Source organism: Odontomachus brunneus, unplaced genomic scaffold (genome assembly GCF_010583005.1).
Source record: "Odontomachus brunneus isolate Ranch 3 - 2012 unplaced genomic scaffold, Obru_v1 Obru_scaffold_001, whole genome shotgun sequence".
NCBI lineage: Eukaryota > Metazoa > Arthropoda > Insecta > Hymenoptera > Formicidae > Odontomachus > Odontomachus brunneus.
The window spans coordinates 5,725,114-5,747,185 of record NW_022639451.1 but is presented as its reverse complement, the minus strand read 5'-3'; the positions used below and the strand labels follow the sequence as shown (position 1 = coordinate 5,747,185).

Genomic DNA, 22,072 nt, shown 5'->3' with positions numbered 1-22,072 from the left:
TTTAAATTTTCAACATGGAAAATACATATATATTTTTTTTTAATATACGTATGTACATATATATTTTCTTTTTTTAGTTGAAAGTTTAAATATTTGTATTTAAAGACCAAGTACATCGGTACTTTTATTTTACAATTTGTACAGACATGCATAATAGTGACGACAAAAAGTAAAAAAAAGTCGTGGGATTTAAAAAAAAAATGAATCATTAAAAAAATATGCCAGCTTCTTCTCAGGTAGTTAATAGACCACCTTGGTCCTTTTAGTGTCAACACCTTCGCTCATCATCACGCGAGAGAGCATCATGCCGATGAAACGATGCAACTGACAATTATCTGTATCTCATCTCGCACGCACAACGTGTCGATCTACAAGTCTCTAATAAAGCGGCCAAAACCGTACCGTGATCGATCGGCAGGATCACGAACGAGCGTGCGATAGCCAATTTTCGCTTAACTCCGAGATCGACGCTCCGTCGCACGCACGGCGTGTGTGCCTCCGTTTCCAAGATCAAATTCCAGCGTAAGACCGAGTTTCGAATACGGGGAGGATAGTCTCGGCATCGGGAGCATCGAATTTGACCCTGGATCGTAGCCCCGTTATCGCCGGAATCGGTCATCACTGACCCTCCGCTCGCGTTTCTCTCCCTCTTCCTCCCTCTCTCTTCTTCTTTCTCTTCCTTTCTCTCTCTCGCTCTCTCTCCGGCGTCCGGGCTTTCCTCTCTCCCGTCCCGCCGCGCGCGCGGCAGGGAAGTCTCAACTGTGAAGCGGAATCAGGAAGAGAGGAGAGCGTTGCACCGTTCTGAGGGTACACTGTTCCAGTGAACCCGGCGTGCGCGCCTCGCGAGCGGTGGCGCGCGGCCCCCACGCCGCCTCCCGTCGGCGTGACAGTGTGTGTATGTGTGTGTGTGCGTACAAGAGAGAGAGAGAGAGAGAGAGAGAGAGAGAGAGAGAAACGTGTCGGCGGCAGAAGCGGCGGCGACGACAGCGGCGGCCTTCCAACAGCACCCCTTCCTTCTTCCCCCTCTCTGTCGCTCGCTCTCGCTCTCACACGCGCACCCCTCCGTGCGACGTGAAAGGGTGCCGAAGGGAGCTTGCGCCCCTACCAGCGCGCGCTGCCCCCTCCAGCGGCCAACGCGAATTCACCCTCCCGGTGTGCCGGAACGACGTTCGCGCGCGACGTCGACACAGCGACTCGACGCTGCACGTCCCGAGAGCGTCCCGAGAGCGTCACGACGCCGCTGACCGCGCGTCCTCGCTAGTGGGAAAACGTACGGCACAGTCGGTGGGGGCGCGATCAATGGTGGGGGTCGACGCGGGGGGAACATGAGCGCGTGGTGGTAGTGGTGCCGGTGGTGGAGGAGGTGGTGCTCGAAGGTGGTGGGACGGAACGGTGCCGAGTGGAGGAGAGCTCGACGACGGCAAGGAGAGGTCATTGACCCGAGTGGCAGGCTGCCGGCTGCTAGAGTGCTACGTCGCTCGCGCCGCGCGCGCGCTGCCTGGCCTCTCCTCGCCGTCGCCGTCGTCGTCGTCGTCGTCTGTTCCGCGTTTGTTCGTAATCTCGTGTGTGCTCCGTGCGCTCTCTCTCCCTCTCTCTCTCTCTTTCTCCCTTTCTCTCTCTTTCTGTGTGTGTGTGTGTGTGTGTGCGCGCGCGCGCGCGCGCGCTACGACACTTTTATCTATAATAATATTCGCGCGCGCGTATAATTGTCGTATACGTACACGTTGAGTGCCGCGCGGGTAGTAATAAAATGTATACAGTACCGATTGTATAGACCGAGTACACACATGTGCGTACGCGCGTAACATCGGTCTCTCTCTTTCTCTCTCAAACTGTCCCTACGCAGCCTTCTCGCTCTCCTCGCACGCCACCGATTTCGCCGGGGCGCGCAGCGCGAGAAACGAAGGAAGAGAGAGTGAGAGAGAAACGGAGGCAGGGAGGGAGAGAAGGAGGGAGGGAGGGAGGGAAGGTGGGAGGGAGGGAGAAAGAGGAAGATAGAAAGAGAGAGAGAGAGAAAGCGCCGAAACGAGCGAGAGAGAAAGAGAGATCGCGCGCGTGTGTTTCCCTACGACGTGCGTTACACTGAGAGATCGCGCGGACCGCGGAGCGCGTGTTTCGCGTACACTTCGTTCTGCCGGCTACTCCACTTCTTCTCGTTCGTACGTACTTCGCGTTGTTTCACGTCGTGTGTCGTCCCTCTCTGTCTCTCTGCCTTCCTCTTCCTCTTACTGTCACTCTCTCACTCTCAATCTCTCGAGTTACGTTCTTCGTGCGGTGTCTCATCGTCTTCTTCTTCTTCTTCTTCTTCTTCTTCTTCTTCTTCTTCTTCGTCGTCGTCGTCGTCGTCGTCGTCGTCGTCGTCGTCGTCGTCGTCGTCGTCGTCGTCGTCGTCGCGATCGTCGTTATCGCGCGTCCCGGCGAGCTCTGACGCGTCGTGCAAGTGGTAGTTGTAATCCAACGTCGTGACCGATAACATCGTCAACGCACCGTCATCGTCGGCGTCGGCACTACTCGCGACTCGGACTCCTCTCTCCGACCCGGCCGGCACGGCCACCGGTGATCGTCTGCCGTGGAAGAGGTAGCGCGCGGCACACGGAACCGGTGAACGTGGAGGATCGCTCCACGCGCCTCGTTCTCTACCGGCGCGAGGGCTATCAGCTTATCGGCGTGCTCCTCTGGTCTGGCTTCCAACGTCGTCGTCGTCGCCGTCGAGGCAGACCCCGCGAGTCAACCGGCAGAAGCAGCACGCGACGACGGGTGTCGCGCGTCGTCAGTGTCACGCAGTCGTCGTCCCCGACGACGTCGTCTTTGTCACGTTCGTCGCAGTCATCGTCGTCGTCGTCATCGTTGTCCCACGTGAGCTCCGGTGCCGCGCTCGGACCGTGGCGCGCGCTAGTTTCCCGTGCTGCGACAGGAGGGATTATTCAGTGGCGAAGAGAGGCGGAGGAGGAAGAGGCCGAGGAGGAGAGCCGCGAGAGTGCGACGACCGAACTCAACCGTCCGTTCGTCCGCCCGTCCGCCCGTCCGTCCGACAGTAGTGTACGGCGTTTGTTGTTTCGTTCGGCCGGCTCCGCGCGCCGGCCGCCGATTCGCCGCGCGACTGGCGACTCGCGGACACGAGTCCGCAGCAGAGCGGAGCAATCGCAAATAGTACGCGAGTGTGTCGTGGACGCGTCAGTGTGTGACCAAGTTTTGCGCGTCTCCCGTTGCGTACACGCATACGTGCACACATGCGAGACACATACGCGCGTCTTTCTTATCACGGCGGTGCGTGGTCGCGACCGTCGGGGGGTCGTAGCGACATTCCCTCCGGCGAGTAAGGGGACAGTGGCGCGTCGATAGTGAACCGCGGATCAGTCGAGATTATCCGCGAGGTTATCAGGGTGTGCGCGCGTTTTCGCAGCGAAGAGTCTCAGGAGACGATCCGAGAAGGACGAAGGAGAGAAGCGGAGAAGAGACTCGCCGGCGTCGTCGTCGTCGTCGTCGTCGTCGTCGTCGTCGTCGTCGTGGTCTCGCGCTCGGACAGAGAGCGAGAGAGACTCTCCCGGATATATTCATCGTGCACGCACGCATCTCTCGCGCATACATACGTATAAATAGACGACGCGTACGCGTGCTGGCTCGCGCGCGCACACGCGAGCGAGCAAGCGGTGCGACCCACCGATTACGCGCGCAACGTGCCCCCCTCGTCGTCATCGCGCGACCTCCGCGACCGTTCCTGCTGCACGCTTTTACTCCCCGCGCGCTCCGCTCATCGCCCTCCCCTCCCCCTTCACCTCTTTGGCCACTACTGAGGACTTTTTGGCGCCTCTCTGTGTGCGCTCTTCCGCTTTTTCGGGTTGTGCAAGCGCTCTTGACTTCGTCGTCGTTGCACTTCCCCGCGCGGGCGCGACTCCTGCGACCTTCGCGCCCTTTCGTCGCGAGTCCTTAACCCGCGCCGCGTGTCTCTCTTTTCGTTCCGCCTCCCTCTCTGTCTCTCTGAGACGCGCGTGTTCAACACGTTTCTCTCACTATCACACGATACTTGCTTTACGTTTCTTCCGCGCGCGGCTCGCCTCTCGCGCGGTCACTCTCTCTTTCGTTCGCGTTCCGCGCGCCGGCAAAACACGACGCTTCTAAACTCCGTCGCTGGTCTCGTTTTCGCTATCCCGTGGGTCCCACGGCGACTTTCTCCGTCGTGTTCTCCCCCTCCCCCCCGCTCAGTGCACGCGTGCAAGCACGCATAAGCGAACGAACGCACCTCGACACACCTGACAGAGTCAGGCACTCTCTTTCCCTCCGCTTGCACTTTTGTCTGTTTCCTTTTTCGTTTCTGCCTCTTTCACTCCGTACGTCATTCTCGATTCAGTCACGTGGGCGAAGCCTAAACTGGCCGATCGTCGAACGTCATCGTCCTCTGCATCGCAGTCATCGTCGTCGCCGTCGTCGTCGTCGTCGCCGTCGTCGCCGTAGTCATCGTCACGACGCAGTCGTCGTCGCAGCGCACGCAGTGTGATACTTAAATAAGCGCAATTTAAGTATACAACGTTTCATCCTGTGTGACCAATGCATCGCGAGACGATGCACCGGTGACGTGATCAACCCGCGCGTCGCGCGACGCTCGATGCCCAACGTCCCCCGCGTTCATCCCCTTCGCATCACGCACGTGTGCGTGCGTGTAGGTTGAGACGACGCATGTATGCGCGCGTGTACTTTCCGAAAAGCCAGACCAGGAACACTCTTTCTCCCTCTTTCTCTCTCTCTCTCTCTCTCTATCTCTCATCTTGGTTTCCTCGGTTTCGAGTTTCGGTGCGGGTGATACACGAGCAAGAGAGAGAGAGAGAGAGAGAAAGGATCCGTCGCGATGCGCGCGACGCCGACGCGCTAGGTCGCGAAATTCGTAGGCGACGCGCGATATCGTGTGACCGCTTGTGTGCGGCTTGTCAGCAGAGATTTCCGCGCGCGCGTGAGCGATGCGAGAGGATCGCCGGTGAGCGGCTGTCGCGGATTCGCGATCGCGGCTCGGCGCTTCGAGCCGATCGTTCACTTACAGGGAAAGAGACACCCTTTGAGACGCGCGCGAATACGGCAGAATAAGTCTCCACAGAATCTGCTAGAGTCGGTGCATCGTTCGCGTCCGTGAAATTCGCAGGATTCCGCGGGGTCTTCGCTCGCTCAACGATCGGTCGTGATCTCTATGCGCGCATCTCCGTTCGTAAAGGATCGCAAGGTGCGAAGGATGCAGGTCAGCGGGAGCTAGTGGAGAACACGCGCAGCTACGTCTATCTCAGTGGCCGAAAGTTTCGCATTCGGTGAGCTATGGATAATCGCGAATGCTCACCTGTGCCGACGTGAGGCGCGCTATAACGTCGAACGCCGGAGAGAACACCCTCCGTAAATAATTGGAGAATTGATGACGCCCGGTGCGTTATTAGTAGCGCGGTTATTAATGACGCTCGTGATAGGTACCGCCGACTCGGTCGGGCCGGCACAGTGTGTATTGGTTTCCGTTTACGGAACCGCGCTTCCGCGTTGGTCACGTGCGGCCGGGGAGAAATTTATCGCGCCGCCAACGGCGAGAGTTTCGCGGAAGCTTATTTATTCTCGCCGGATTCTCGAATAATGATCGCTCGCGAGCGGCCAATCTTCAATAACTCCGTGGAGAAATCTCCCGAGAAATCAGAGTGACGCCGCGCTCACGAAGTAACGTCCGCTTGTAATCGCGGAAAATAGACTCGCCGTTCGCGGCAGTAGATAGCCCTCTCCCCCCTCCCCCATCTTCCGGGTTGCAAGAATTAATATCTCGCGGAAAAATTCATCGATGCGCTCGAGGCGAGAGATCGGAATTTTTTCAATTCGCCAATTTGATACATTGGTACACGCTATCGCGGGCTGAAACCGACAAAAACAGGCGAGAGACTCCTCAATGGGTTGCGGCACACAACCAGATAGAAAGCACCCAGATAGACTTTCATGATGATTATTATGATGTGAAACAATCGATGGTGGAAACTTTTTGATGGAAACAATTTTTTCAATTGCATTTATAAAATAAATATACTATATTGAATCAATTATGATAAATATGATAAATACGAGTGCAATCTGATCAGTCATAAAGGACTCAACGTTGCTAAATTTCGTGATTCAATAAAGTTGCTGCAAAGTTTACTGCTATCAGTCTATCGGCAGACTTTCGTTATCGTCACGACAATCGAATTCTGGAAATTTTACAATTCTTTTAATTGCATTTATGAAGTAAATACACTGTATTAAGTCAATCATAAAATTTGCATCGTATAATAATACGCGAATTATTTTGTTACATTGGCACAGCAACAAATTTACTAAAAGTTACACTGAAATTTTCATGTTATACTTAACATGATATATTGTTTGCGGCAAATTTCGATCATTTTTTTCGTATTTCTAATCGGCAATTCTGTGCAATAAATATGAGTGCGATCTGATCAGTTATAAGAGACTCAATGCTGCTGAATTTTTTTCACTTTTTTTAATTGCATTTACTAATTAAATATACTTAAATCACTCATTAAATCTACATCGTCCAAAAATATGAATTCTTGTTATATTGACAGCAATTTTGCTAAAAGTCACTGAATGTTGCACTTAACATGATACATTGTTTGCGACAAATTTTGATGATTTTTTTCGTGTTTCTGTCTCGTCTTTCTAGGTGATAAATACGAGAGCGCAATCTGACCAATTGTGAGAGACTCGACGTTGCTGAATTTCGTGCTTCAATACGCTCAAAGTTGCCGCGAAGTTTACGCGCGTCAGTCTATCGGGGAGCACACACGTGTGATATTCGGCACGCAGCGCGGCGAAGAACGCACGTCGCGGACGTCGCCGCGCGCGCGCGCGCGCGATTATAAATAAAACGCGCGTCGCGGACACGCGCGTCGCGTTACGTTCGCGCGCGTCTTCTCGCCGTCTTCGCGCTGTAACAGCACGTGTCAATGAAAATAGACCGGCCGAGTCGGTTTCGCTGGTCGATCGAGTTTCCCGCTCGCTCGAAATTCCCCGGCCGCACCGCTTCTCCCGCACCTTCCACGCGGAAGGTACTCGACGACAGTGTACGCGCGCCATCATCTCGTCGCTGTCGCCGTCGTCTACGCGCGACTATTTTAGCGCCGTTGAAAATAGGCGAGACCGGCCGTCTGCCGCGCTGGACCGCGATCTCGCATGCGTGCGAGCGGCGTGTTAGCGCGATCCGCGATATCGGATCGGCCGAGGATCATCTCGCGGAGGAGCGTGTCTGTCGGCTACTCCACGACTAAGGGCTCATCTTCGCGTGTGTTCTCACGCGAGCGAGATATCTCGTCGTGGTCCACCAGACCTTCGCTCCTAATGTCAATGGACCTTTGTACCCCCGACGCGCTGGCGATCAATTATCAGTCCGTGCTCGCCTGAATCCGCATACTAGATACAGATTAGTCGGACTAATCGCGGAAGGCGCGCCGGAACAGTCGCGAAGACATGCAACGCGGTCCCGCACTGAAAAAAAAAGTTTGGTAATACTTATCAAATGCGTTTTACTATACCATTTGATAAATAGTAACCAATATGGTAAATGTTACCAAATGTTTAATAATAATTATAAAATTGTTAGTAACATTAACTTTCATAGAGTAATATTCACTTATATTTAGTTATATTCACTTATATTTAATATTCTCTTATATTTAGTTGATGACTATTTCACTAAATGTAGTAATTATAACACAGGCTGGTTAACTATTACCAGAAATTTTTCTCAGCGCGCAATCGGACACAGAGTCCCCATTATACTTTCGCGTCGGGATTTTCGGAATTCGCAGTGGATTTAATTAAGATCGCCCGCGTCTCGCGAACTCAATCAGCCGGACTACTTTAATCCGGCTAATCTCGTTGTATGACAATATTTGCTCAGTCGCCGATCACAGCCGCGTTAGGTCTCGGGGACAGCCTGAAAGAGGAATTACGTGGTCGACTGAAATACGTCCGACGCGTACCTCCCCGAATTCGCTGGCCCGCCACCAGTCGCGCGGAAAATTCGCGATCGAGAGATCGCGCACAGAGATCGTCCCCGATCGCACAGAGCTGAGGCAGCTAATTGACCGAGCCGAGACGAGCCCCGTCGCTTCACAATAACGATCTTTGCCCCTCGCAACCTCCTTCAGCGTCGCAACACGCGCCGCGCACCAGCCGTTTCTTCGCAGAAGCGCTCGCGCGCGATTCGGGCGAGTCTGTGCCCTACGATAAGTCGTATAAATGTTCCACGCCACCACGGGGACAGTGGCGATTCGCGAGGTCGTGGTGAATCCTGCGCGTGAAAATGAATGGCGTATGGCGGAGTATTTTTAAGTTTTGCAAGTGCTATAATGAGAGACAGATACTAAGGAATGTCGGAAATTTGACAAACTTTTTGCCTGGCAAATAAAATGCCTTTTGACTGTGTTATCGAGTTTACTTTTGGACAGCGGGTCGTCAGACTTTAAGAGATTATCCGAGATCAAGGGATGAAGTCACGAATGAGTGACACTCGCTCGGGACAATGCCTCTGAGCATTGCGCGATACGATTAATTGCGACTAATGTAGTGCGGCGTGTCACAACAATTTCCGCCATACGACATCACAATTCGCGCCCCACGACACGGCAATTCGCTGCGATAACATACGACCGATTGTAGACCAGGCATTAGCCGTAGGACGACCGGTAGCGTCGCGCGCGCGGCACGAGGGTGACCCGCGAGCCGCTCCCTCGTGCACGAGGATCACGTGCCATGAATTCTCTCCCTCACGTTTAGCGGATCCAGCGAGGAGGAATAGCCGAGCTTCCGAGCACCGTTCGCGGCGAGGGAGGTCGAGCGACCGCCGCCAGCTCGAAAAGGAGGACTACGATGAACAGTGACGAGGAACGACTGGGACCGAGCGTGTGTCGTGTTCGCAGACGGGACCCGGTGAGTTGTTCCCGCGGCGCGCCGCGTTGCAACGGGAGCCCGCGTGAGTCTGCCCATCGCTGAAGACCACCCTCGCACTCGCAGAACCGTGAGCGAGAGAGAAAGAGAGAGAGAGAGAGAGAGAGAGAGAGAGAGAGAGAGAGAGAGAGAGATCGAGCGCGAGTGTCGTGAACGGGAGAAAGAGTGTGTGTGTGTGTGTTCGTCAGCCGCCGCGACAGGAATATGAGACACAAAGGAAAGGGTAGTTAGTCAGAGCCCGAGGGAGAGGGAGAGAGAGAGAGGCTCGCTGTAGGAAACCGGCGTCATGTCCGCCGTCGATTCGCAGCGTAGAATTTCTCCGAGCGCGCCGTGACACCGCCCGGAACACCGTTCTCTCTCTCTCAGCAGCCAGAAGGGAAGCCGGCCGCCATTTAATACAGCTCGCGGCGACCGCCGGCGACCTTGGCCGAGGCCGTTTCGGCCGCGGCCCAGCGAGGACCACGAAAATCCGCCGCCGTTAACCAGCCGACCTTGATCAAGAGAGGGACGATCGAGGGACAGAGAGAGAGAGAGAAAGACCGTCGTCCTCGTCGACGATCGCATCATCGACGACCCACCGCTGTCAACTGGCCTCCAGCTGTCCGCTTCTTCGAGGTCATCGGACTCAGGATCGTAGGAGGCCGAAATTATTAATACACGACCACCTGTGTGTGTTCTCTCTTCCGACTCCATATCAGCGCGGGGGCCCCGCTCCTCCCGCTTCATCTCTCTTTCTCTCTCTCTCTCTCCCTCTCGCGGTCGCAGCGCGGCGGGAAGAGAGCGCGAGTGACGTTACCGTGCGGCTAAGCGACATCACGGTAACGGTAATCCGCGTACGAGCACCGCGACCTAGTCGGCGCAGCGGTGCGGAGCGGAGCGAGCGGCGACAGCACCGGCGTGAGCCGCGGCAACGGCAGCGGGGATAGCCTTCGTCTTCGTCTGGAGCAACGAGAGTTCGCGCGAGGAATTGAAAAGTGAAACTGTGTGACACACGATCTCTCTCAGTGAGATTCGCCGCAGCGACCTCCCTTTCGACCTCGCGAATCCTCCTCTTGCCTTCTCTCTAGCAATTGTTCGTCCTTTCTTTCTCCCCCGTGCTCCTCGTGTGTGTGATCCGCGTCGTCGGTTCCATTATCCCCCGTCTGCCTCTCGTCCTCCCGCGATCTCGAGGCTCCGCGCGCGAAAGGGGAGAGAAGAACGCCGCGAGTGAAAGTGAATCTCGTTACGATCTTCTTCTTCTTCTCCTCCTTCTTCTTCACCTCTCTCTGTCTCCCACGAGGGTGAGTCTGATCGTCGCATTGTGATCGCGCGTGTCGGTTAGTGAAGGCGTCTAGTTCGCGTCAGACCGACCGCGATGATCCGCGTGTGAAGGAGCCATCATCACCGATTATCATCGCCCAGGCGTAGTCCAGTCGGGACTTCCGCTGCGAACGGTCCTTTCAGGACGGTGGAGACAGGAGGGGGAGGGAGCAACGCTACTAGCTGGCGCTCACGTTGATGGCCGATCATCGACGAACCAAAAATGTGAGTGTTGCATATACATATATATATATATATATATATACATGTAAACTCGTCTCGCGATTTTCGCCTTTTCCTTCTCGCGTTTCGCGCGCACTTAACCCCGTCACGGCGACGTGATTTACAATTCCTCGAGAGTGGCGGGAATACCCGGTACCGCTCTCGCAGACCTTCCCCGCGTGACTGAGAACTTCACCCCGCGCACGTATACGGGGGCCGAAGAGCGTTAGATGTGGAATTCTCATCCCGCTTACTTGGATAATTTAAAGCTCCTTGCTTTGGGATAATTTCGCTCGAGAAGGGGATGCATCGTTATACAAGGTATAATGACAATTATTAGAGTTCCCCCGTAGGTCGCATTTCATTTCGAAAATTTTGAGGGTTATACATCCTCTCTCGGTTCTCTGAATAAAAATAATGACAGGATGATTGGGTTATTTGGATCATTCTCTGCGCGTAGATACGCGGGCGGGAAAACAGCCGAGCGCAGTAGCTCTGATTCCATATCTCCGCGTTGGACGTTACTTCCGGAGTGATATATTTTGCCAATTATCCTCCTCGGATGTGCCGCATAAATAGGCGGTTGCTCGCAAATCGGCGAGGAAGTTTCGCGCGCGTACGCGCAAACACATACATATATGTGCGCATAATGATACATTGCGATAGATCATTCCGGCCGTACTTGACAGTAAGTTTGTTTTTTACGCTGTAAGCATTGCAGTTTGTTCGGCACGCCTGCCGACCTCACCCCCGGTTGGCGTTCCATCATCGAAACTACGTTACACACCGCGACGATAATACCCCAACACAACGGCATAATTTACATATAAATTAGTTGCCGCGAATTCGCGACGGATTATAAATTGCACGCGCGAGTTTTGATTCCTGTCGCCGACCCGCGCGACCCCGACACCCACGGGCCCCGTCGTGGGTCGTCGCGATCATCGATTGAGGACGCGAACAGCCGTCGCGCCGCGTTTTCCATTTAGACCTAACGATCCTAGATCGTGATCGATGGGATCAGCCGCCCGCATGCGCCGTCAATCCTCGCGCAGGAGCCCAGAGGTCGCTTGCCGTACGGCGAAACCGCCGTCCGCAATCTCTCTTTCCGCGAACGCGCGATCAGCGCGTCGGAGGCGCGCAGAAAGAACGTCGATCGCAACGGAGGAAGGGAAGGAAGCGGATGGAAACGACCAGAAGACACTCGCCCTCGTCATCGGATCGAGTTTCATTTCTCCGTCGTCGTCGTAGTCATCCTCGTCATCTTCGTCCTCCCGTCCCGTCTCCAGACGGCCGGTCGCTCAGTCGCCGCGGAAGCGCTTCCCCTCGGCGTGAAAACGGAATTTGCCGCCTCGTCACCACGTCAGGATCGTTCGAGGCCCGCGGAAATCGCTTCCCCGGCGTTTGACGCGCCACCATCCGCCACCGTATCGCTGTGCCCGATCGCTCCTCGTCCCGCTGCGTCGGGAACCAGCGGAGTTTCGCCTCGACGAGGTCTCCGCGTCTTCGCCGCGATCGCAAGGTAACCCGTGACTCTCGGCACTGCGACATCCCGACCCCTAAGGAAACCTCTAAAGAACTGCTCTCTCTCTCTTCCATTTTCTTCTCCCCGTTAAATCTCAAAGCTAAATTCGATGCATTCGTTCGGCTTAGCTCCAAATAAATCGACCTCGGGAGATTTAATCGAGCGTACTTCCGCGGAGGATAACGATCGATCGTGCCACCGAGTTGCTCCAGTGACTTGAAATATTTCCGCGGATCGAATGGAAAGTACCTTGTCCAGTCGTTGCGATAACCGCGTACGATTTCTCTCGCATTCATGGCATACCATCAATAGAAAATCAACTGTTGATTGACAAAAGCATTCTGAAACCAATACGGACGTATGGAATCTAGTTACGAGAAACAGTTTCTAATTCCGACATCGAAATACAAAGATTCCAGTCCATGATTTTATGAATCATATTTGATGCTCCGCGATACGTTGCAAACGAAATCTTGCACCGCGACCTGAGTAACCGTTGAGGTGCAATCATTGAGGAAGAGATAAAAAATTCAGGCATTTAGATTACCTTGAACGTAATGGTTGCGTTCAGCAGAAAAAGCTGCTTTGCGACTGTTGTAAAATTCGTGAATCTGATTGGTACATGCTCTTGGATTCAACCAAAATTAAGAACATACTTCAATCAGATTCACGGATTTTACAACAGTTGCAAAGCAGCTTTCTCTACTGAACACAGCCATTAATTCTCAAGGCAGTGCTTAAACTTTATTTATTTTATTTTTATCTCTTCCTTAACGATTAAATAAATGTTATGGAATGTCTCGTGTAAAAACGGATTATGATATAATTTGGATAAAACACATGAAGCGACACTATTTGTACAAGCAAAACTTATCAGCCACATTTCTTCACGCTCTTACGAGGACGGGCTAAAAATTGTGAGATTGAAAATGAAAGAATTCTTTTCTCACGAAGAAAATTTATCCTTACTGTTGAACATGAAGTAAACGTACCAAGACGTAGACCTGGACATTCTTATTGTTTTGGTCTTAAAATATAAATATTTAAACTTTCAACATAAAATATATACAACTATTGAGTATACATTCTATGTTCAAGATTTAAATGTTCGTATATAAAGACTAAAATAATAAGAATGTCCAGGATTAGGTGTCCGGAAATTGTGGTACTTTTATCTTAATCTCCTCTTAATTGAATGAGCTTAGTCCAGCGATGCTGATACAACCAACACATGACAGAGCATAACTTTACATATTAAGCTTTATTAGCGCCATCTTTGGTTCGCACCACTTTTCCTCCTGTCCCCGTATAAGCGAAATCGCGCGTGCAACGCTCTAAAGACAGATTAAGGAACGGCTTAAAGAACCGCGCGAAGAACAGCGTCGATATCATCGAGAGGAGTTACGCCGAGCAAGAGGAGGAGAGGAAGAAAGGAAGAAGGGACGAAGGAGATAAAATGTATGATATCGCAAGCTCCATCGCGGAAAGTCTTCCATTTTTTCTCTCTTGCACAAGAGCCTGCGAGAATATTCATAATGCGGCCCGCGCGACACCACCGCCGTGCAATGAACCGCAGTCGATAATGAGGAGGGTGATCGCGCAGGCGATAATCAGGAGGGACGGAGAAAGGGTGAGAAAGGGAGCGAAGAAAGGGGACGAGGAAGGCAACGCGGCGCCGTCGGTGAAGGGGTGGAGGACGGGGGCGAGAAGGTGGGGCAGGTTAATTTTGTACCGATGATCGCCCCGACGTATGCGACTCCGCACGAATGCCGGCGCCGTGTATGTAGGTTAATCCACGCTCGAAGCGAATCGACCTGCGGGGAATCGCGCACGAGTCAGGTTAACGAATGGGGTAGGTTAGGGTTGAGGCGTGCTGCGGCGAGCTGAGGCGAGCTAAGCTGCACTGAGCCGAGCTCAGCTAACCTGAGTCGATTCCGCGACCGGCAACCCAATTATTCTCTTTGATGGCCGCGAGCGGGACTTGAATGAGCGTTTAAAACAAATCCTTCGATGACGGCGATCGGGCGCTGATCGATGCACCACCAAGGACGCCACGCGCCTCGAATCCCGCGTGGCGACTCGCGCGAATTTGCAACACGCACAATCTCGACATCGCGAGACTGGGACGGCCGATATCGTCCTGCCCGGGCCGGGGATCAAGTGTACCTTCTCGTGCTTATTTGTATGCATAGGAACTTCCTTTTTACCGCCGCCTTTAGGTTAGCCAATGACATTGATCGTTCGCGTGCCGACGGATATTAACGGGACCCTTTGGCTTCTTTCTCCCCGTTTCGCAAAACCACCTTCGGCGAAATTCCTCGCCATGAGCGAAACACGAGCGCGAGATCACGAGTGGCTGAGTCCGTCTCAAAATTCCGAGACGCTTCCGCGACGACCGAGCCGAATCAGGCCGAGCTCTTTGTTGCTGCACGTTGCGCGATTCCGACAACACGGCATTGATTAGACGGATAAAAGGGATCAATTGATCTCGCAAGTCTACACAATAATCAAGGAATTAATCATCTCCATAAGTATGTTTTGTTGCGAATTTTGTCTCAAATTATACTTTCCATTCACTTATTTCGGTAGAGTCTTTGCGATGCCAACAAGATTGCCGATATCAAAATTTGTTAGGTGCAATCACCAATCTTGCACGGAGAGAATTTTATAGCAAACAATTTTGTAACCTGGGAATAGATCGACATAGTTCTGCAGTAATTGACTATGTTTTCATTTCACATATGTATTATTTATGTTTTAGGAGCTCTGAAATGTGTATGCTATCGAAAACATTTGCCATGTATAGACTTCATAAATACTCCACTCTTGCGTTACTAAAAACAGTAAAATTGAAAAAAATTTATATGATAAAGGAAACTATGAGGATATTCTCTCTATGTGTATCTGAAACTCAATCGTTATATAAAAAGCCGGTACGTTTATTACAGTTATACGTTTATTACAGCTGCACGTTTATTACAGTTATAAGTCGACTCAATTAACAAGGGCTGTTTTCCCGTCCTTTCTTTTCATTTAAAAGGACACTGGAATCGACGATGAGCTTGAAAAATGTCGATAACGCAGAGATGATCGTCACTAACATAGTCACGCTATTCTTTTCGTATTTCTCGTACATACAGAACTTACGTAAATTTGCATCGTTTTACCATATTCAGCGGAAAACTTAACCACGCATACATGTATAGGAATCTTTTCCTGCAAACCTTTCGGATATTCTTAAGCTTCTCTGAATCGCAGTGAAACTCTTTGACATATCATCTTGAGTACTTAAAATGCGCATATATAAGAACTATGATTGACGTCTTACTACTCTATTTAACTATTTTCTCTTCTACCAAGGATAACAACATTATATATTTCCATAATAACATGTCTAATGAACTTCGTAGCAGCGAGATGTCATTAATACGCGATTTAACGTTGTCAGGTTTGCGAAGTGTTGCGCATTTCAAGGTGAAAAAATTCTGAGATTTTCAGGCTCTGAATTAATGTCAAATTGTTTACGTCACTTTTAGATGAAACACATTATATTAATCTGTAATTTCTTCCGAAGATGCAAAGGTACTGTAAAGATACAGCAATGTTCTTCAAGATATTTCTAAGCGGAGCCGCAGAACTCGCGTCCAATATGTATAAGATCTTTACTTTCAAGAGAATGTTAACTCCAACTAACAGCGTCTGACAGGCTGATTTACACTCGAAATGTCAACTCAAAAATTTTCTATCGTTTTTATCATGCATTCAACGATGCTCCAATTCATTCTCGCACGCATTTTTATCGTATAAAAGCATTTGTAATTCCGCGCAGCCATTACAATGCGTAAATTTTACAGAAAAAAATCAATATTCTGTCGGTGTCCATTTTTCGACTTCCTTAAGATCTTTCCTTCCGCGCACTTATCTCGTTTCCGGTCTCGGCACACGGTAACACAGCACGGATGTATGCCGTGATTTTCCAGCCAGCCTCGTGGTGGCAACGCTTCTACATCGCCACCGTTGTCGATAACTAAATATACATAATCGTGCGCCGCGGTGACGCTTCTCTCTTCCTCCTTCCATGCTTGCGAATTCTTACGATCGCTCGCGGGAGAGTCAACGCACTTTTGACCCAGTATGAGAACGCGAGACTCGTCTCGCGCATTGCCGATCGGTCTTTTGGCATTGAATGAAGCCGCTAAATTCGTGCCAAAGCGTCGGGGATTTCGCAAGAGCCTCGCACGAGCACATCTCGTCCGCACATCGGGGTTACGCGCCATTATTGATCTATAAGGCGTAGCCAAGAGAAATCTGCCAAACCTCGGGAATACGTTATTCGAGTGGCTTTAAGCTGAGAGATAGCAAACGAGGGAGAACTGTGTCAACATATCGATCATGCTCGGAGCGGTTACAACGTCGTGACACATTTTAACGCGACGGATACCTCGTCGCCTTAAGGATGTGTCTTGCCCGAAACAATGCAAAAATTTGGAAGAAATTACAGATTAATATAATGTGTTTCATCTGAAAGTGACGCAAATAATTTGACATTGATTCAGAGACATTGAATCTAAATCTCAGAATTCTTTTATTTTGAAATGCGCAACACTTCGCAAACCTGATAACGTTAATTAACGTATTAATGACGTTGCTAGGAACTTCATTAGACATATTATTACGGAAATATATTATGTTGTTATCCTTGGCAGAAAATTAGAAAATTATTAAATAGAGTAGTGAAACATTAATCACAGTTCTTATATATGCGCATTTTAAGTATTCAAGATAATATGTGCAAAGAGTTTCACTGCGACTCAGAGATAAAGACATTTTCACGAGAAATAACATGTAAAATAAAATAAACTATATAGAAAGTGATATTAAAGTATAAATATATTCTTTTCAATTCTATCGTACATACATACCATACGTTTTTATACGGAGAATAGAAATATTAACGAATTTCTGATTTCCAGTGACTTTTTGCAAAAAGCTACCCTTAAGCGCGCTATTCTACGGCGATTTGTAGAATGCACAAGTTACAGATCGACGCTGTGATATAACAGACGAGAGACGTGCGATTTCCTACGGTCTTGGCGCGACTCGCAAATCGGATCTGAACTCGCCCGACTGTTCGTGCTCTCTTAAAATCGCGGGGATAACGCATTCGAAAGGATCTGACAGAGGTTTTCGCCGAAAATGTCTTGTAGAACTCACGGGGCATAATGCATTTCGCACGAATTCGCGCGACCGAAACGGACGTATTGCCGTGACGATGTCCCGGAGAGACAGTCGTACGAATCTTGTCGTAGGTTTGATTAACCTACTTCCACTGAAAAAATAGCGTATGCATGTGTGTATGTGTGTCTATCGTACAAACACACACGGTGCGCGGACAAACTCGTCGACAATTTAATCGATAAGTACCAAGCCGGCACTTTTCCCTCGCGGCAGTCGCTGCGTCTCTATTTGGACTTGTCGTCTCGTTCATCGCGCGCGAGAATGAGACTCGAGACGGGCTCCGTTCGTCGCCCGCCTTCTTAAATCGCGAGACACACTCGTTAACGGCGACCCGTGTCGCCGATCGGATCTCCGTTGCGCGAGTACCGGAAGTCGCGCTTCTCTTCCCGGATGGTCCGAGCGTCTCCTCAGCCTTGTCGCGAGAGCACGACGCGTCACGCCGCAATCAGCCGTTCCTGTGACACGACGGATATCGTGCGTGAGTGTGCAAACTCGCGAAAATCGTAACGAGATGAAAGAGAAAGAGAGAGAGAGAGAGAGAGAGAGAGAGAGAGAGAGGGGGGCCGCTGTTATTATACTTCGTTCCGTCCGGCACCGTCGGCGAGAACAGAAGAATCTCTTCCTCGGATTGTCGGTCTTCTGATTGACGCGTTAATTAAAGACTCGACCGATTAAACCGCCATGATTACACAAGCGCGCGCGGCCGAGTGCGGAAGAAAGCAATTCTCTCGCAATTAACGCTTTGCCGGCGACGCAACGTCGATTAAAGCGCACGCGACCTGCCTTGTACCTGTCCTTTTGCTACTTAACCCAGAATCGAACACGACGCGAGAAACAACCACCCACGCACATTCGTCGTCGTCGTCATTGTCGACGTCGTATCGCGTGGGTCAAAAGCGAGCAAGAGAGTCGGTTCGCGCGGCGAGATCGGGCATCGGCCACGGTGTAACGATCCCATTTTCCTGCAGAAGAAAGCGATCGTTCCTCCGACCTCACGCGAGGGGCTTTCAGCGAGCAGGAAAAGTGCGCGCGGAGAGTGAGAGGCTCCGCTCACTCTCTTCCTTCCCTCCCCTTTCTCTGTCTCTTTTCCGCGATCGACGGCTTCCTCGGCCCTCGTTTGCGGGTTTCGCGACCTCCGTGATTTTCGAAATCGAAAGAGAGGAAGAGAGAGAGAGAGAGAGAGAGAGAGAGAGAGAGGGACAGAGAGGGTAAGAGGAAGACAGAGAGGCGGCTCCGTCTCAGAGCCGCGGAGGAGAGTGTACATACTGCATGCATCCAAGACGCACCCGAGAGATCGGGAACGGAGGAACACGGAGACGCTACGTACGAGCGACGAGGCGGCAGAAACAGCAGCCAGCGGAGGTATAACGAAGCTGTAGAGAGAGAAGGAGGGAGGGGAGGGAGGGAGGGAGGGAGGAGGAGAGAGAAGCGAGAGACGGGTGCAGGGAAGAAAAGAGAGAGGACAGGGAGTGAGAAGCCGAGAGAGAGGAAGAGAGAACGAGAGCGGTAGAGAAAGAGTGAGAGAGCCGGGAGAGGGAACATAGAGACGAAGAACGACACGAAGTGCGAGGTGTACGACAGCGGAGCGCTGCTCGATGTGTCGGTGTGTGTCGTGCTGGAGGCCGGCCGAGGTCGACGGCCTAGCGTTCGGTCTCCGCCGTCGGCTGTCGGTGCTGCTCGGCACTAGGTCAGTGATGGAGTCACTGGCCGCCCCGAGCGTCGAGGCAATGACACCGAGCACGCCGTTGCTGCCACCGAGAACGATCGTCCCTCCACCCCGCAACCCCTACCGTGGAGTACCCGTGGACTCCCACCACCATGTTCGCCGTAGCGACGACGTAGCGCGGCTGCCACCCCTCTCGTCGCCCTACCCGGTCGACCGTGCTTCCCCTCAACCTCGTCACCCCCGCAGAGAGAGAGAGAGAGAGAGAGAGAGAGAGAGAGAGAGGGAGGGAGGAAGAGGGAGGAAGAGGAAGAGAGACGGGGAATCGGCAATGCCACCGCGCGTTGCTGACGGTCGTTGGAGCCACGCTCGGGGCATGTATGCGGCGGCCGCTGCAAACGCACACCTCGGCCTCACCTCGCGCGATGCCGGAGACCCCCGGTCGGTGTGCGCGCGTTTTCGAATTCCCCGGAGCGCGCAGCGAACCGTGCCGTAATCATAGCGCGAGCACTATAATTACGAGCGGGCGCGCTATGCTATTTTTCGTGAATTACGGCGCGCTTGAAATCCGGGTAATAAACTCCAACCGATCACCGTTTCCCTACGACAAGACAGGAGAAGAAAGAGAAAGAGAGAGGAAGAGAGGGTTCAATTTGTCGTTCCCATCGACCACACGTTCATTCGCCGTCGATTGACGATTTCTCGTGCATAATCACTTTTCCATTTCGTTCCCTAATAACGCACGAGCGCGATTACTCACGATTGCTTAATGTTAGCTTTCAGCTTTCGCGTTTACGCGAATAGCCCTTCCGCCGTTGAGCGCTAATTCGTTACTCCTAGCGATTAAGCCGTCGTATCAACGAAATGGCTCTCTCGAGCGGATCTCCAGAGTGCTGTTCGATGCACTCTCTTTCAATATCCGCTAGTTGATACAGGCAACACTCTAAAACTGCACCGGGCGGCGTAATTTCGTTGCGGCGCTCGTAATACTTTCGTGACGGACTGCAAAGCGTCAAATCACATGTCGGTACTTGAACGTAACCGTAAGTACGCGTTATCGCCGCCACGAGAAACAAGGAATGCAAAAGAACGTCTGGTCGTAGCGACAGCCGGACTTTCCACATCCACAGGAAAAAATTCCGAAAACACTTTTCAATTTCTCCGGTTTTTCCCCCCTCGACTACACCTTGAGCGCTCTCAATTTCCACGGGTTTTCTTCTCCCTCGGCCGCTATAAGCTACGATAATTTGTCGATCTCGAAACGGATTCTATCATTCTTTCCTCCCCCTTTCTCTCTCTCTCTCTCTCTCTCTCTCTCTCTCTCTCTCTCTCTCTCTCTCTCTGCGGTTTTTCCCCCCTCGGTAGGTCTGCTTTCAAGGTGGAGGAACTCAGCGTCGGTTCGCCCGATCTCTTATCACCACGAGCTGACGTTGCTCGCCCTTATCTACCTTCCCTTCCGCCGGTTGTCGTACGCGTTGTCCTTTCCGCGGCGACAGCATTCGCACTTCGCGATCCTATTATAAGTCTCCTCACTCGTTGCTTTTAATTGCTACCTAAAGCGGTGTCTACAATGAGAACTTCAGCCATAAGACTTACGTGTTAAGCTGTAAGAAATTGACCAATCAGAGTCAAATATGATCAAAATAAAACTGTGATTAGTCCATTTTTTACGACTTAGAGCTTAAGTCTTATGGTTTAATTTTCATTGCAAGCACCGTTTTAGAGAAAGCGTCCAGTCGACACTTGACCTGGAGCCGTATTCTTGACGTGCATTCGCGAACGTTAAATATACCTTTTCGATTCCCAAGCTGAAACTACTTTATGTAGGATACTTGTATATGAAAAATGGAATTTGTAATAAACAGAGCGCATTCAGTATCCGAATAGGCACCTCAAGGCCACACTCTTGCGCGGGTTCCATCAAGCATTGAAATGTAAAGTAACTTGTTGACTATTTATTAATTATTTGTTATTTTTATATTCGTTTACATCTGCCCTCTCCTCATACATCTGACAAAAGCCGCGCAAGAGCGGCCGCCTACTGGACGTTTCACTCTATCTCGCGGACGAACGAACGAGCGTTCTCGCACGCGGGCTCGCCAGCAGGGAAAATGACTCGTGACGAATTGAAATACCATTCTGTAACGCACACGGGAATGTTGCAACGCGACTGGACGGTGCTGCTGCTGTTGCTTCGCCGCTGTTGGCGCAGCGAGCGAATGTACTTGTCGCGGCGGATCTTATCGGCTTCATAGGTGGCGGCGAGCGAGAAGGTGACAGCGCGTGCCAATTAACAGGCACTTTGTAGATATAAATATTCCTAGCGGAAAACGGCGCGACTCTCTCGTGATCTCTCATTCGCATCAGACTCTGTGCGCGCACGACTCGGTAGACGCCGACGGGCCGAGGACGTTGATTGTCTGCTTTTGAAATTTACACCTCGCCGTCATCCGTCACTTCTCACACACTTTATGTAATCTCTTTGCTCTCTTCCTCTTACCCCGAGTCGAAATTTAGATCCTACATTCGGCCCCGATGTTCCATTTAACGCCTATTTTGATACTCTGACATCAACTACTTTTGATTCAATTTAACCCAATAACTTTGCCGATAAGTTCTCTTTAAAACCTACAAGTAGCATTTGCTGCTGCTGATGCGTTTCCTGCCATTTAGAGGCGCTACGTAGGATTTCAGTACCCATGTGTATTACACATACACTGATTCTTCAAAATATACACACTGAGAGAAAAAAAATAGTTGGAATAACTATAATCTCACTATATTTTATAGTTCGTTTTGGCCTCAAACATATATTTATAGTTCATCTAAACATGAAGATGTAGTAGAATGAACACAGATTTATAGTCACCATCTTATTACTCTACGAGGGTGGTCTGAAAAGTTTCCGACCTCAACGTGAAGATAGCAGCACTTGTAAATAAAAGCTAGTGAATTTTGTTGTTCATCTGTTGACAGTTACTCACCGAAGTTTCAGCCATTTTGGACTCGCAGTTGTTATGTAACAGTCGTTTGAGTAAGTTGATGTGAGTGTTTTTGTGAAAATGGACAAAATCGAGTATCGAGCTGTCATTAAATATTTGTTTTTGAAAGGCAATACGCCTACGCAAATCAAAGATGAGTTGGATTCTGTGTATGGGGACTCT

General features: G+C 51.1%; 1 protein-coding gene across 6 annotated transcripts in view; it reads left to right on the top strand.

Annotated features, from left to right (window-relative positions):
- Nucleotides 1-1,997: 1,997 nt before the first annotated feature.
- LOC116854007 (hormone receptor 4-like) overlaps nucleotides 1,998-22,072 on the top strand; it is a 246,428-nt gene continuing 226,353 nt past the window's right edge. For 3 of the 6 annotated variants that reach the window (XM_032835539.1, XM_032835513.1, XM_032835460.1), the window contains exon 1: nucleotides 1,998-10,485. Coding sequence is in view for 4 of the 6 variants with exons in the window: in XM_032835460.1 (XP_032691351.1) it covers nucleotides 10,459-10,485 (27 nt within the window). In the remaining 2 variants the exon portion in view is untranslated. The remainder of the gene's footprint in view (nucleotides 10,486-22,072) is intronic. The other 3 variants (XM_032835481.1, XM_032835471.1, XM_032835487.1) reach the window with 3 other exon arrangements.